This window comes from Oncorhynchus clarkii, chromosome 30 (assembly GCF_045791955.1).
Source record: "Oncorhynchus clarkii lewisi isolate Uvic-CL-2024 chromosome 30, UVic_Ocla_1.0, whole genome shotgun sequence".
Lineage (NCBI taxonomy): Eukaryota > Metazoa > Chordata > Actinopteri > Salmoniformes > Salmonidae > Oncorhynchus > Oncorhynchus clarkii.
In genome coordinates, this window is record NC_092176.1 from 11,813,599 (window position 1) to 11,828,939 (window position 15,341).

At 41.2% G+C, this 15,341-nt stretch overlaps 1 protein-coding gene across 1 annotated transcript; it reads left to right on the forward strand.

Annotated features, from left to right (window-relative positions):
* Nucleotides 1-10,728: 10,728 nt before the first annotated feature.
* On the forward strand, nucleotides 10,729-14,776 carry LOC139389887 (LIM domain transcription factor LMO4-B-like). The gene is made up of 5 exons (XM_071136899.1): nucleotides 10,729-11,097; nucleotides 12,331-12,566; nucleotides 12,831-12,927; nucleotides 13,218-13,377; nucleotides 13,516-14,776. The coding sequence occupies exons 2-4, from the start codon at nucleotides 12,349-12,351 to the stop codon at nucleotides 13,368-13,370; spliced, it is 468 nt and encodes a 155-aa protein (XP_070993000.1). The 5' UTR covers nucleotides 10,729-11,097; nucleotides 12,331-12,348; the 3' UTR covers nucleotides 13,371-13,377; nucleotides 13,516-14,776.
* The last annotated feature ends 565 nt before the right edge of the window (nucleotides 14,777-15,341 follow it).

A 15,341-nucleotide genomic window follows, 5' to 3' on the forward strand; every position in this document is an offset into this window, starting at 1 on the left:
TGCTCTGTCTTGTGCTTCTCTGAGAGGTGCATCAGGTTGGTGATTTAGATGACAGCTTAGGGTGGTTGGTCTGGAATGCTGCTGTAAGGAGGGCAAATGAGTCTCTCCTGAGTTGGGTCAAGACTCACAGAAGGGGGTACAGTGCATTCAGAAAGTATTCAGACCCAGAATTTTGTTACGTTACAGCCTTACTCTAAAATGTATTACATTAGTTTTTTTCCTCATCAATCTACACACAATACCCCATAATGACAATTAAACAACTTTACTCAGTACTTTGAGGTGCTTTTGTCAGCGATTACAGCCTTGAGTCTTCTTGGATATGACACTACAAGCTTGGTACACCTGAATTTGGGGAGTTTCTCCCATTCTTCTCTGCAGATCCTCTCAAGCTCTGAGGTTGGATGGGGAGCGTCACTTCACACCCATTTTCAGGTCGGGTTCAAGTCCGGGCTCTAGCTTTGCCACTCAAGGACATTGAGACTTGTCCCAAAGCCACTCCTGCGTGGTATTGACTGTGTGCTTAGGGTTGTTGTCCTGTTGGAAGGTGAACCTTCTCCCCAGTCTGGAGCAGGTTTTCATCAAAGATCTCTCTGTACTTTGCTCCTTTCATCTTTCCCACAATCCTTCTCCCGTGATTGCTCCGTTTAGGAAGAGTTTTGCTGGTTCCAAACTACTTCTACTTACTGTGTTCTTGGGGACCTTCAATGCTGCAGACATTTTTGGTACCCTTCCCTAGATCTGTGCCTCAACAATTCCTTCAACGTCATGGCTTGGTTTTTGCTTTGACATCCACTGTCAACTGTGGGACCTTTTATATAGACAGGTGTGTGCCTTTCCAAATCATGTCCAATCAATTGAATTTACCACAGGTGGACTCCAATCAAGTTATAGAAACATCTCAAGGATGAGCAATGGAAACAGGATCCACCTGAGCTCAATTACGAGTCTCATAGCAAAGGTTCTGAATACTTATGTTAAGGTATTTATGTTTTTGCAAACATTTCTAAAAACCATTTTTTTTTGTCATTGTGTGTAGATTGATAAACATATTGGAACGGGTCTGAATACTTTCCAAATGCACTGTAAGTCTGGCACTTACCTTTATGAAGTACCTTAGGGCTAGGAGTACATAACTCCTAAGAGGGGTGCAGTGCTGAAAGCCAGCCTGTTGTTTTGGTGTTAGGGCCGGGGGAAGAGGCAAGTTGGGTCTCAGTGAGGCCGCGGCCAGTGCTCTAGCCAGGTTAATGTTCCCTCATATCCTTCAACATAATGTACAGGCTGGTCTCTGGGTCACAAACATCACAGCAGCCTCCCAAATTCCACACCCTGTCCTCCTCCCCATCTCCTATGTCTCCCCCTGTCTAGATAGACAGATAGATAGATATCCCACCCTGACCTCCTCCCCTGTCTATCCCACCTCTCTTTACAGACCTGTCTGTCTGGCTTAGTGTGCTAGTTGTCTAAATGGCGACGGAGGTTATCACAGCATGGGCCTACTGTTTAATGTATTTAGTACATCTCAATGTATCGCCTATCCACATCCTCAATGTAATCCGCTTAGAAGTGTAGGTTTGGACATATCAAGCATACAGTACAGGGTTGGAGCAGGGCTGGCCCTAGCCACTAAAACAACCACTTGGGGCCCCGCAGTTATTAGGGTGTCTCTGACCAAGATTTTAGGAATTCAGTTGGGGTTGCAACTTACTGTTGAGAGTTAAAACAGTATAATTTACAAGGTGCACTTTCCAAATTTGGTTGTGCATCATAAATGTTTCTTTTGTTATGTCACCGACAGTCACTCAATTAGCCCATGTCAGCTGACATTTTTCAGATTGGTAAATTAGTCTAGCCAGCTATCTAAACGAATTACCGACTGGGCACACAGGGTACGTGCTTAGGTGCCCTGACCTCCAGGGGGCCCCCATTGATTATCTTAGTCAAAATACAGAAATACAGCTGGTATGATGCTGCTTTTGCTTCATATGATACAAAATGCATCATTCCGACTGTACTTCTGTATTTTGAAATGTATTTATCTTGAAAGCTTGATTGCTGACATGCAAAACATTTTGGGACAATATGATATGTCCTAAAAAATACCAAAAAATAGATTTGGGTGGAATTTTCCTTTAACACGGCATAAGTCATGGCAAAATGTGTAGAATTGCAGGAAATTTGTTTCAAAACTGCAAATATTTCTCCAGCCTGTGGCAAAATGTGTAATATTGCTCCCAAAAGGCCATGGCAGGCCTTAGGTTAGAGTTAAGGCTGGGAATATGGCTACAATTCGTTTTTTATAGGCCTATGCAACCTCCTTGCATTTTGTTCACTGGTCCAATGACAGACAAAAATCGACAGAGCACACATGGCATTCCATCATCACCATAGAGACGGCAGTACTATCTGCCATTGTCGTCACTAAAGACAACTCCTATTGGCTGTATCCCATCTGACTGTACCACGTTTCCCCGAAGCCTATGGTCTGTAGTGTTTGTATAGTAGGGCTATTTGGTGTTGTAAATTTAGGGAAAGACTATCAACCTCAGACTTATTCTACACTAAAGCATGTGTCCCAGGACAACGTTTGACAAAACGGCTGTCAAAGAGGTGCTCTTGTATTTCAGTGAAAGCCATGGCAATATGAGGACTGGGGAGGAGGTTATAGGAGGTTGTGTGAAAGAACAACTTAGTGTCCAGTCCACATTAAACAAAAGCTTTGTGATGTACTGTAGTTATGAAAGCTGAGCATCCGGTGAAAAGAGAGTTACTCATGAAGGCGGTGAGTGTATGTACATCTCTCCCCTGTGAAAGTGATTATTTTGGCTGTAACCTCCTGCTGCGGTGGAGTTTACATTGGCCTGGGCACCAGACTGGAAGGTGTTGTCCAGCCTCACAGTGAAATGTGAGTTTCAGCATGGCTGTGACATAGGAAAAGGAAATATGTCGGAAATCAACAGGGCCTCTGGGAAGTGGCGGTGGGGGCCTGGGTGGAAGGTTTACTAGAGCAGAAGACACTCCAAAAAACAACCATAGCATCCTATGCAGAAGACAACTTTCGTATAAGCAACAGTTACAAACACCTTTTTCTGAGCAAAATATTTTCTCTGAGAGGAATGTCACTCTCTAAACATGAGTCAGTTTTAATCAAAATGTAACTCTTCCAGCAATTCAGTACTGCAGCCTGGGACAATTGTTTTGTGTTTAAAACACAATGTATAACTTGTCCAGCCATATAACTGTAACGGATGTCTATACATCGATGCATTTAAAGGCACATTTACATCTCGAACACTCCGGTGCACAAGTCCGAAAACGTACCGTTTCTGGAAATTTGTGGCAAGTGTCCAGCCTTGTACGGCCCTGCACACGTCCCGTATATCTCCAATAACAGACCACTTTTTGTGCACGGACGTGCATATGTCCGGAAACGGTTCAGTAAATCCCCTGAAACGACCACACACGTCCACCCATGGACCAGGACACATTCTGAAATCCCAGCGCACGTTTGACATCAGTTGCATTACATCTCAGTCCATGTCCCACAACATCTCTGCCATAAATGTCAGTAAATGACCGTGCCCTTGTTCAAGGCTGCGTGCGCATGCTTATTCGCCCTCACTGAATGTTAGTCATTGATAGCTTGCCTTTGTGGTTGTCACTGGTATATTAAAACACAATTACAGTGCCTTGCGAAAGTATTCGGCCTTCTTGAACTTTGCGACCTTTTGCCACATTTCAGGCTTCAAACATAAAGATATAAAACTGTATTTTTTTGTGAAGAATCAACAACAAGTGGGACACAATCATGAAGTGGAACGACATTTATTGGATATTTCAAACTTTTTTAACAAATCAAAAACTGAAAAATTGGGCATGCAAAATTATTCAGCCCTTTTACTTTCAGTGCAGCAAACTCTCTCCAGAAGTTCAGTGAGGATCTCTGAATGATCCAATGTTGACCTAAATGACTAATGATGATAAATACAATCCACCTGTGTGTAATCAAGTCTCCGTATAAATGCACCTGCACTGTGATAGTCTCAGAGGTCCGTTAAAAGTGCAGAGAGCATCATGAAGAACAAGGAACACACCAGGCAGGTCCGAGATACTGTTGTGAAGAAGTTTAAAGCCGGATTTGGATACAAAAAGATTTCCCAAGCTTTAAACATCCCAAGGAGCACTGTGCAAGCGATAATATTGAAATGGAAGGAGTATCAGACCACTGCAAATCTACCAAGACCTGGCCGTCCCTCTAAACTTTCAGCTCATACAAGGAGAAGACTGATCAGAGATGCAGCCAAGAGGCCCATGATCACTCTGGATGAACTGCAGAGATCTACAGCTGAGGTGGGAGACTCTGTCCATAGGACAACAATCAGTCGTATATTGCACAAATCTGGCCTTTATGGAAGAGTGGCAAGAAGAAAGCCATTTCTTAAAGATATCCATAAAAAGTGTTGTTTAAAGTTTGCCACAAGCCACCTGGGAGACACACCAAACATGTGGAAGAAGGTGCTCTGGTCAGATGAAACCAAAATTGAACTTTTTGGCAACAATGCAAAACGTTATGTTTGGCGTAAAAGCAACACAGCTGAACACACCATCCCCACTGTCAAACATGGTGGTGGCAGCATCATGGTTTGGGCCTGCTTTTCTTCAGCAGGGACAGGGAAGATGGTTAAAATTGATGGGAAGATGGATGGAGCCAAATACAGGACCATTCTGGAAGAAAACCTGATGGAGTCTGCAAAAGACCTGAGACTGGGACAGAGATTTGTCTTCCAACAAGACAATGATCCAAAACATAAAGCAAAATCTACAATGGAATGGTTCAAAAATAAACATATCCAGGTGTTAGAATGGCCAAGTCCAAGTCCAGACCTGAATCCAATCGAGAATCTGTGGAAAGAACTGAAAACTGCTGTTCACAAATGCTCTCCATCCAACCTCACTGAGCTCGAGCTGTTTTGCAAGGAGGAATGGGAAAAATGTTCAGTCTCTCGATGTGCAAAACTGATAGAGACATACCCCAAGCGACTTACAGCTGTAATCGCAGCAAAAGGTGGCGCTACAAAGTATTAACTTAAGGGGGCTTAATAATTTTGCACGCCCAATTTTTCAGTTTTTGATTTGTTAAAAAAGTTTGAAATATCCAATAAATGTCATTCCACTTCATGATTGTGTCCCACTTGTTGTTGATTCTTCACAAAAAAATACAGTTTTATATCTTTATGTTTGAAGCCTGAAATGTGGCAAAAGGTTGCAAAGTTCAAGGGGGCCGAATACTTTCGCAAGGCACTGTAATTATTGTATGAATGAATCACAGTGGAATATGAATGAATACACTATTTAATAATATTTTATTATCACACATCAGGGTTCCTACACCTTTTCAGAAATAACATTTGAGCACCACTGTCAAGGTTTTTCCAGCACCTCACGACATTGCTATACTATCGCTGAACATGTTGTTCCACTTAATCACAAATCCCCTTAATCACTTCTTGAAGGATGATAATTCATTTCAGTAGAGCAGGAGAAAGCAGGTAATAGTATCTGCATTTAGGCTAAGCAGGGCCTGAAACTAAAGTAAACCCCATACGCTCGACCTGGGTGGGAGCTGAAAGTCCGTATGGCCCAGCGACAGCCCCGAAACCTGAAAGATCTGGAGAAGGTCTGTATGGAGGAGTGTGCCAAAATCCCTGCTGCAGTGTGTGCAAACCTGGTCAAGAACTACAAGAAACGTATGATCTCTGTAATTGCAAACAAAGGTTTGTGTACCAAATATTAAGTTCTGCTTTTCTGATGTATCGAATACTTATGTCATGCAATAAAATGCAAATTAATTACTTAAAAATCATACAATGTGATTTTCTGGATTTTTGTTTTATATTCCGTCTCTCACAGTTGAAGTGTACCTATGATAACAATTACAGACCTCTACATGCTTTGTAAGTAGGAAAACCTGCAAAATCAGCAGTGTATCAAATACTTGTTCTCCCCACTGTATATCACTCTGACCTTGATGGTAGATCCCCCAAACAATGTTTGATATTTTGTGAAATTACTGAGATTATTGGTATTATTAGACTATTGTGAAAACACTAGTGGAATTCCATCCACCTTGTTGAAATTGGCTCCACATGCCTTTGGCTCCGTACACTGGATGTAACACAAACATCTACCCAAAAGTCATTATAATCAACGAGATATGCCACAATGCATGTGGTACTGGCAGTGCACAGAGTTACAGGCATATGGACTAGAGTAGGAAACCAAAATGTGTACCTAGCTCATGATTACTGCTATTTTCTGTAGAACAGTCTTGGCAGTTCTGAAACAGAGGCAATTAGTGTTTCAATAAAGTACAGAAATTGGTGATTAATGGAACTACGGGGGATATAGCAGCCACTTTAGACCAGGTGGGTGGAATTCAACGTCTGCTTTCATTCTACTCATCTGGCACAAGAACCTGCAATGGATATAAGCACAAGGTTAAATGTATGTTGTTTTGGTGGCCAGGACACCGGCGCAGAACATTGCTATTGTATGTAAAAAAGGGCATCTGAGAGTTTCACTCTGTCTCCTGTATAAACCAGTGGCGGTCGGTGCCGTTTAAGATGAGGGAGGACGATTATTTTTTTTAATGAGGGCGGCCTTATTTCTATTACAGCATAGTGTCATTTATATTCCATTCACCCAGTTCAATGTAACAGCGATAGGTTTAGGCTATTACATGATACTCATGTGTTTTTTTGTTGTTGCTACAACCTAGCCTATAAATTAAAGTTTACAATGTAGGTGCACACAGGTCAAAAGAAAGATGTGTGACAGACAGACTGACACATTCAATACCACCTTGCACACAGTTGCGAGTTGCTATTGGACAAATTCAGGTATGTTTATCCCCGTTTCGCTCTGTTTGCTTCCATTTAAAGAAACTTTTTTTTTCAACAGAATCGGTGGAATCAATACACCCCTGATCACACGAAAAAAGTTCACTTTCATAGCCACATACAAACAGCTCGTTGTATTCCTTCTCGTATCTACATGCTCTTCTCACTTTTTCCCTTTTCTTGTGGACTTCAATGCACAACACATCAGCTGCCTGTGAACAGGCAAAAAAAAAAACATTTCCAAGCCAAACCTTCAATTCATAACCTCTACACACAGACTACATTGTTGTCACCATATTAGCAATAAATGAGTAAAACCAAAATCTTGCCTTGCCTTGGAAGAGCTCCGGTGTTGGACAGTAATAGTCAGCTAGCTAACATAGCATCCCTCAGTTTCAGCCACGTGTTTGAGTAGGCTAAACTAGCTAGCTGAAAGTCAAAAAATATAGCTACCTCTCTCTCTCTCTCTCTCTTGCTCCTCTTCCATTTTTGAAGAAATTCATTTTTTCAAAACTGTTCAGCTATTGTTTTTCTCTTTGAGTCCCCTACTCGCCACATTTTATGCATTGCAGTGCTAGCTAGCTGTAGCTTATTATTTCTGTACTAGACTAATTCTCTGATCATTTGATTGGGGGGACAGCATGTCAGTTCATGCTGCAAGAGCTCTGATAGTTTGATTGTCAAAATTCCTAATTACTGTGTAAGTCTATGGAAGGGGGTGAGATCCATGAGCCTCCTAGGTTTTGCGATAAAGCAAATGTACACAGAGGAGGACGGAAGCTAGAGGTCCTATGGCTACACCATGGTGCTACCCTACAGAGTGCTGTTGAGGCTAATGTAGACCTTCATTGCAAAACAATGTCTTTTAATCAATTATTTGGTGACGTGAATATATGTTGTATAGTTTTATCTAAAAATGATAACTTTTGAAATGTTTCACTATTTAAAAAAAAAATGAAATTCACTGAGGAGGATGGTTGTCCCCTTCTTCCCCTGAGAAGCCTCCACTGGTGTAAACACGACCTTGTCTCACTAGATGTGTATGTAGCTATGACACGCATGCATTGTATGGGCAACAACAGTACATCTCATTCACACTATTTATACAGTGCTAATTGTACAACCACATTATAGAAGATGCCTGTGTATTGCATGTAACAAAAACCCATGAACAGCTAGCTAACATTAGCGGTTAGCAATTAGCATGCAACCATTAGATACAATTTTAGTGAAAGGTTAACTTCTAAAACACATATCATTTGTGTGGTGTATATATTCACATGTAAATAAACTTACTTTGAGCCATCCTTTGTAAAAAATAAAAACATTTAATAATTTGAGATGCCATACCAGTGAAAAGTTTGGACACGTCTACTTATTCAAGGGTTTTTCTTTATTTTTACTATTTTCTACATTGTAGAATAAGACTGAAGACATCAAAACTATTAAATAGCACATTTGGAATCATGTAGTAACCAAAATTCTTTTAAACAAATCAAAATATATTTTATATTTGAGATTCTTCAATGTAGCCACACTTTGCCTTGATGACAGCTTTGCACACACTTGGCATTCTCTCAACCAGCTTCACGAGGTAACCACCTGGAATGCATTTCAATTGACAGGTGTGCCTTGTTAAAAGTTAATTTGTGTAATTTCTTTCCTTCTTAATGCGTTTGAGCCTATCAGTTGTGTTGTGACAAGGTAGGGTGGTATACAGAAGATAGCCCTATTTGGTAAAAGACCAAGTCCATATTATTGCAAGAACAGCTCAAATAGCAAAGAGAAATGACAGTCCATCATTACTTTAAGACATGAAGGTCAGTCAATCTGGAAAATGTCAAGAACTTTTAAAGTTTCTTCAAGTGCAGTCGCAAAAATCATCAAGCGCTATAATGAAACTGGCTCTTATGAGGACCGCCACAGGAAAGGAAGACCCATAGCTACTAGCCTCATAAATTGCGGCCCAAATAAATGCTTCACAGAGTTCAAGTAACAGACACATCTCAAGATCAACTGTTCAGAGGAGACTGCGTGATTCAGGGCTTCACGGTCGAATTGCTGCAAAGAAACCACGTCTAAATGACACCAAGAAGAAGAAGAGACTTGCTTGGGCCAAGAGACATGAGCAATGGACATTAGACCGGTGGAAATTTGTCCTTTGGTCTGACATTTTTGGTTTCAACAGGCGTGTCTTTGTGAGACAAAGAGTAGGTCAACGGATGATCTCTGCATGTATGGTTCTCACCGTGACGCTTGGAGGAGGAGGTGTAATGGTGCTTTGCTGGTGACATTGTCAGTGATTTATTTAGAATTCAAGGCACACAACCAGCATTGCTACCACAGCATTCTGCAGCGATACACCATCCCATCTGATTTGCGCTTAGTGGGACTATAACTTGTTTTTCAACAGGACAATGACCCAACACACCTCCAAGCTGTGTAAGGGCTATTTGACCAAGAAGGAGAGTGATGGAGTGCAGCATCAGATGACATGGCCTCCACAATCACCCGACCTCAACCCAATTGAGATGGTTTGGGATGAGTTGGACCGCAGAGTGAAGGGAAAAGCAGCCAACAAGTGCTCAGCATATGTGGAAACTCCTTCAAGAATGTTGGAAAAGCATTCCAGGTGAGGCTCCTTGAGAGAATGCCAAGAGTGTGCAAAGCTGTCATCAAGATAAGGGGTGGCTACTTTGAAGAATCTAAAATATATTTAGATTTGTCTAACACTTGTTTTGTCACTACATGGTTCCATATATGTTATTTCATAGTTTTGATGTCTTCACTATTACTCTACAATGTAGAAAATAGTAAAAATAAAGAAAACCCCTAGAATGAGTAGGCGGGTCCAAACTTTTGACTGGTACTATATGTATGTATATATATATATATGTATATATATATATATATATGTATATATATATATATGTATATATATATATATATATATATATATATATATATATATATATATATATATATATATATATATATATATATATATATATATATAGCTGTCCAGTGCCCAGTGATGAGGAGACAGTAGGCCTACAGCACAAGAGAACACTGTCCTCTACTGGCACTTAGGAAGCAGTGCAGAAATATACTTAAATTCATAAATGCAGTTTTATTCTGAATAGAACTCGAAGCAAAAGTTAACTGAAACAGCTGTAACACTGCCCCTAGGTTATGTTTATGGTCACGGTTCGGGTTATGGCTACGGTTAGGGTTGAGCCGGGATGTGGACATGAAGCTAGGGTTAGGGTTACTACTAGGGCTCTCCCTTAGACCCAATGTGCAGGAGCCTGGCTCCAGCTCCATTTAACCACGGTGTACTACTCTTATAATACTAAGATTCAGTCTTATTTGGAAAAAATTATATTTTCCAGGCATTATTGTTCCCCCCCAACCCCCAATTCTTCATTTATGGTATACATAATTTAGCCTAAACCATTTTAGTCTATATTCAAATAAATGTATTGCCACATCCTCCCCTAACTTTTCTTAATTAACAGTAAATGCAAATGTCTATTAAATATCTAATTTGTATGATTCTGAATAGACTAAATCATGCATGAAAGTGGAAGTGGTCCATGACAGCATGTGCGTTTTAATTTCACATATGAATTGTGGAAATGATTGTCATATCTGAAAACAGTTATAGTTTAGTTCAATCTAATGAGAATAGGAATGTACAATGGGCAGCTACAAACACATACATCATTTTGACAGTAACCCCACCCCTGACAGCTGACTGGCTGCGCACACTGCATGTTCAAAACGTCACCATAAAGCGAATTAAATAGCCTACCCGCTTGTGCAATTCAGTAAATAGTGTAGCTGTCAAAGACGCTAGTCATAGTTGAGAGTCGGATGATAAATCTAATTGATGAAAAAAAACATGGTTTATGCCATCTCTTTAAAACCAATTTAGTTACATTGTATCAAATTGTATATTTGACAACGTGCGCTTTTTCCTTTTTGACATTGCTTCATTTCGTGTTAAATAACCAGTTTCGCAAATGTTTCGCCTTATTTGTTTGAAATGGATATCAGAGAAGCGCTAGATTGTCACAGTCTGGATTAGCTATTGTTGAAAGACTATCCGCTGTCATCCATTGGATTTATTTGTATTATTATCATTTTTTTACAACTGAACTTCTTCACGTCTGAATTATCTGGAACGCACATCAAGGTGAGCATCTCTCTGTTCGCGGTGGTGTGCAAATTAGCCTATTTTTCATGGCCAAAACAGAGCTAACCGTAATGTTCATATGAATTTGTATTACATACAGGCTATCTTTACCGCATCTTGATTCTCTGTTGCATGCTGGTTCGAAGTTCAACCAAGAGCCTTCTGTTTTAAGACTGCTATTCTGTTTTCATGCAAGGGCATCATTCACTCTTTTGTGTTTCACTGTATGATTTACTCCATAAAAAAAAATTATACTATTCGGGAACCAGGACCTTACTCATAGGAAAGTGTTCTGTATGAATATATAAAGCTCCCTTGTCTTGTGGAATATAAATCACAGTTGATGTCCCCAAATATTTCATCCAACTTGAATAAACTAAACTTGAATTTTATTTTCAGAAACCTGGATGCTTAGACTACATTATCACACTGAATTATTTTTTTCGTTGTGACACCTTTAAAATGACAGGTTAAATGGGTGTTATTTTCCTGGATTGTCATAAAACGTGTTATAAATGTTATATTATTGTTTTTAGTATAATTTAACCTATTTTGTTCAATCAGTGAACAGATTATTTGTGGACCTCCAATGTTTTTGGGGAGTTGTGACGGAGGCAAATGAACACTTTCTAGGTATACCTTGGTATTGCTTGGTATTTGGAATTTTAAAAAACTGCACTCAACAACTAATATGGGCATCATCATTAAAACCTACATTTACAGCTTACCTGGCATGTCCTGTAAAAGATTCCTGCATGTTCTTGAACTAGCGAACACACAGAAAGTAAGGATGTGGGGTATTCCTTTGTCTGAAGGTGTACAGTAGTGAAACATGAGCATGTTGACTAAACACTGCACTTAGTTCAAATTCTTCATGTTGCCCATGCATGCTTGCGATAGTGGTCACCTGTTAGGACTTTGGATAACCTGACCCCTTCCAGTAGTAGTTGTTTTGGGGCTCACTGCTGTCAGATCAGTTTTTGATAGGTTGAGTGAGGCATTAGGCTATGCATCATATTGGTTGTTGTGTCTGTACACTTGTTTGTTTTGAACACTTCGAGCCCTGTCTTAGACAACTGCGGATGAACAGTGTAATGAAGTTGTTAACAAAACCATAGACAAAATCAAAACCATAGTGGATGAGGGAGACGTTGTCAATGAGGTCATTTTAACGGCATGCTACAGTACCTTTCCCATGTAGCTAAAGTGTCAACATTGTTTTTATTTTACAAGAGCTCCTGAGGGCCCAGCATGGTGAACAGTCAGGTGGGCAGTGGTGTGGCGTCACCCCCCAGGTTGTGTGCTGGATGCGGGGGAAAGATCGCTGACCGCTTCCTGCTCTTCTCCATGGAGCGCTACTGGCACACACGCTGCCTCAATTGCTCCTGCTGCCACGCACACCTGGGCGACATTGGCACCACCTGCTACAGTAAAGGAGGCATGATCCTGTGTAGGAGCGACTATATCAGGTGAGGTCCTAATTGGGCTCTGGGGAGAGGACATAACAGGAAGGGGAGGATGTAGACTTTATCTCCCAGGCTAGGGCACTGAGACTGATCTGGCTCTGGGGAGAGGACATAACAGGAAGGGGAGGATGTAGACTTTATCTCCCAGGCTAGGGCACTGAGACTGATCTGGCTCTGGGGAGAGGACATAACAGGAAGGGGAGGATGTAGACTTTATCTCCCAGGCTAGGGCACTGAGACTGATCTGGCTCTGCTTTGTGTCTGCAGGTTGTTCGGACACAGTGGGGCATGCAGCACCTGTGGCCAGTCCATCCCGGCTAATGAGATGGTGATGAGGGCACAGGGCAATGTGTATCATCTCAAGGTAAGACCCCTTGGCAGTTAAGGTCTCACTGTTGTTAGTGTATGTCGTCATCAGTGAATGTGTAACAGTTGTTTGTGTGAAACCCATTGAAATAAGTGTTATACACTGACCTAAAGTTACCTTGTACCTGATGTTAGAGTTAGCATTTGCTTATGACGCTAGTCAGGCATGGACTAACCTTAACCCAGAGCTAAAATCTTGCGTAGTCTGTTCACGAGAGATTAGGCCTGGACTTGAGTGGCACATTTGGGATGAGGATTCTAACTCCTGTGTGTGTCTTTTGTCCCTAGTGTTTCACATGTGCCACCTGTAGAAACCGACTGGTGCCAGGCGACCGCTTCCACTATGTCAACGGCACCATCTTCTGTGAGCACGACCGGCCAGGGGGTGCACTGCTCAGCAGCCACCTGCCCCCCACTGCAGAGCAACCCTGTGTTGCCTGACCAGAAGGTGAAAGAGGGACCAGGACCATGAGGCCTTTCACACTTTCATACGTATTTCACACACACTACCATCATGAAAGGAGACCTACAGACGTGCTGTATGTCTAGTAACTTACGTTCTATTCCCTCCTGCTCTTGTCTGTAGGTGTGCTGAGTGCCTAGAGCGGTGCGCTGTGCCTTCATCCCCTTCATGCTTCCCTTCATGCTTCCCTTGTCACCAGAGGACCGCCCATCCCTGCTCACCCTGCTCCCGATACTGTTGTTGTGGACCCTCATCACCAACCACCACTCTGTCTCTTTGACCAGGAGGTTCTTTTTGCTTGCAGTATCTATTTCAGATGTGTTGTGTATATCCATGCTTGAGAGAGTGTACAGATACACAGTGGCGGTGAGTCGTGTGTGTGGTGCAGTGCTGGTCTGTCCATCAAAGACAATATGGACCACATCAACTATTTCAGGACTGAGGCTGCGTGTTGTATGTGAAGGACACCCAACTGTGTGCATATCCAGAACTTTGGTGCTTTTGGACAAATCTTGCAATGAGTAAGGTAATAGTCTGGACCCTGTCTAGGATCTATAGTAAGATTAAAGTAGACAAAAATAAGCTTTCTCGTGGACACTAACTAACTAAAACGCTATCACTAACAGTGGCATTGCTGTGGTTATTATTGTCAGGGATATCCCATCACTTAGATGATGAGCTCACAATCCCTCTCAATGGCCTGTCATTTGTTACTCAGTGATGTTTAGACCATCTTATGAATCTGGCTGAAGTGAAGGAAGAAGATAAATATACATTCTTTTTTTTTATAATGTTATTGTGTGTTTCCCAGTAGAGTTCTATTTCCTTAATAAATGTTGCATTCAATTTAATTTTGGATGCCTGTTCAATATGTGACATTATCAAATGGAGAAAAAAAATTGCTATTAAAACATTTTACTGTAACGAGGTGAACTGAAGTAATTGAAGTCTATGTGCAGTTGGTTGGTTACATGACATGAGTCTCGTGGTATTATATGGTAGGCTACCACCCGGTTGGTGTTACATTTCCTCCCCGACTGTTCCTGCATTGCTCCCTCCAGCCCTGTATGGTGAAAACATGCCTGATTACCCTGAGGAATGGAATTAGAGGGCTAGAGCCCTGACCGTTTACAGAAGCAATTAAACATGAGTGGTGTATCTGTGCTGCTGTGCTTGCTGCCTGCTGCAGCTCCTGGGAGGCTGAACTTTGGTCATATCCCGTGGCTGACTTTAATAAAGACTCATCTGGGAGCCAGCCTAATTAAAGGGAGGGGCTCCTTTGCATCCAGCCAGCATGTAAAAAAAAATCATGACAACAATCTGATACTTTTACTGTTTACCATTTTGCAATTAAAAGACACAAGCCAAAGCTTTTCCAATCCCCCTTTGCTGGTCTTTGTTCTCTGTTTGGCTCTGCATTGGTTAAGTTGCTTGAACTTCCTTGTAATGTAAAACTGTACATGTAGCATATATAGTCAGACATAGGTTTGTAGACATGTAGGTTTGTAGACATTGGGTTTTCTTAAAGCCTTAAAGGAAAACTCCACCCAAAAACTCACTTTTGTTGTTTGTTTCATTAGTCCATTGTTGACATAGTCCCAAAGTTTTGTTTGTTTGTCAAGTTTTCAAGATGTGTGACTTTCAAAATACAGAAATCATCCAAATATGATGCATTTAGCATCATATGATGCAGCGTTTTGGAATGATTTCTGTATTCTGAAAGTTACATATCTTGAAAGCTTTAGTGCTGACAAACATAACATGTTGGCACTATGTCAACAATGGACTAATGAAACGAACAACAAAAGTGAGTTTTTGGGTGGAGTTTTCCTTTAAGGCTTTAAGAAAACCCAAGCTTACGGTGAAGCAGTCGATAGCATCTGCTGTGCTTTAAATGAGCTCTGTACTTTCACACCTTTGCTAGGAGCATGGCAGCCATAGAAATTACA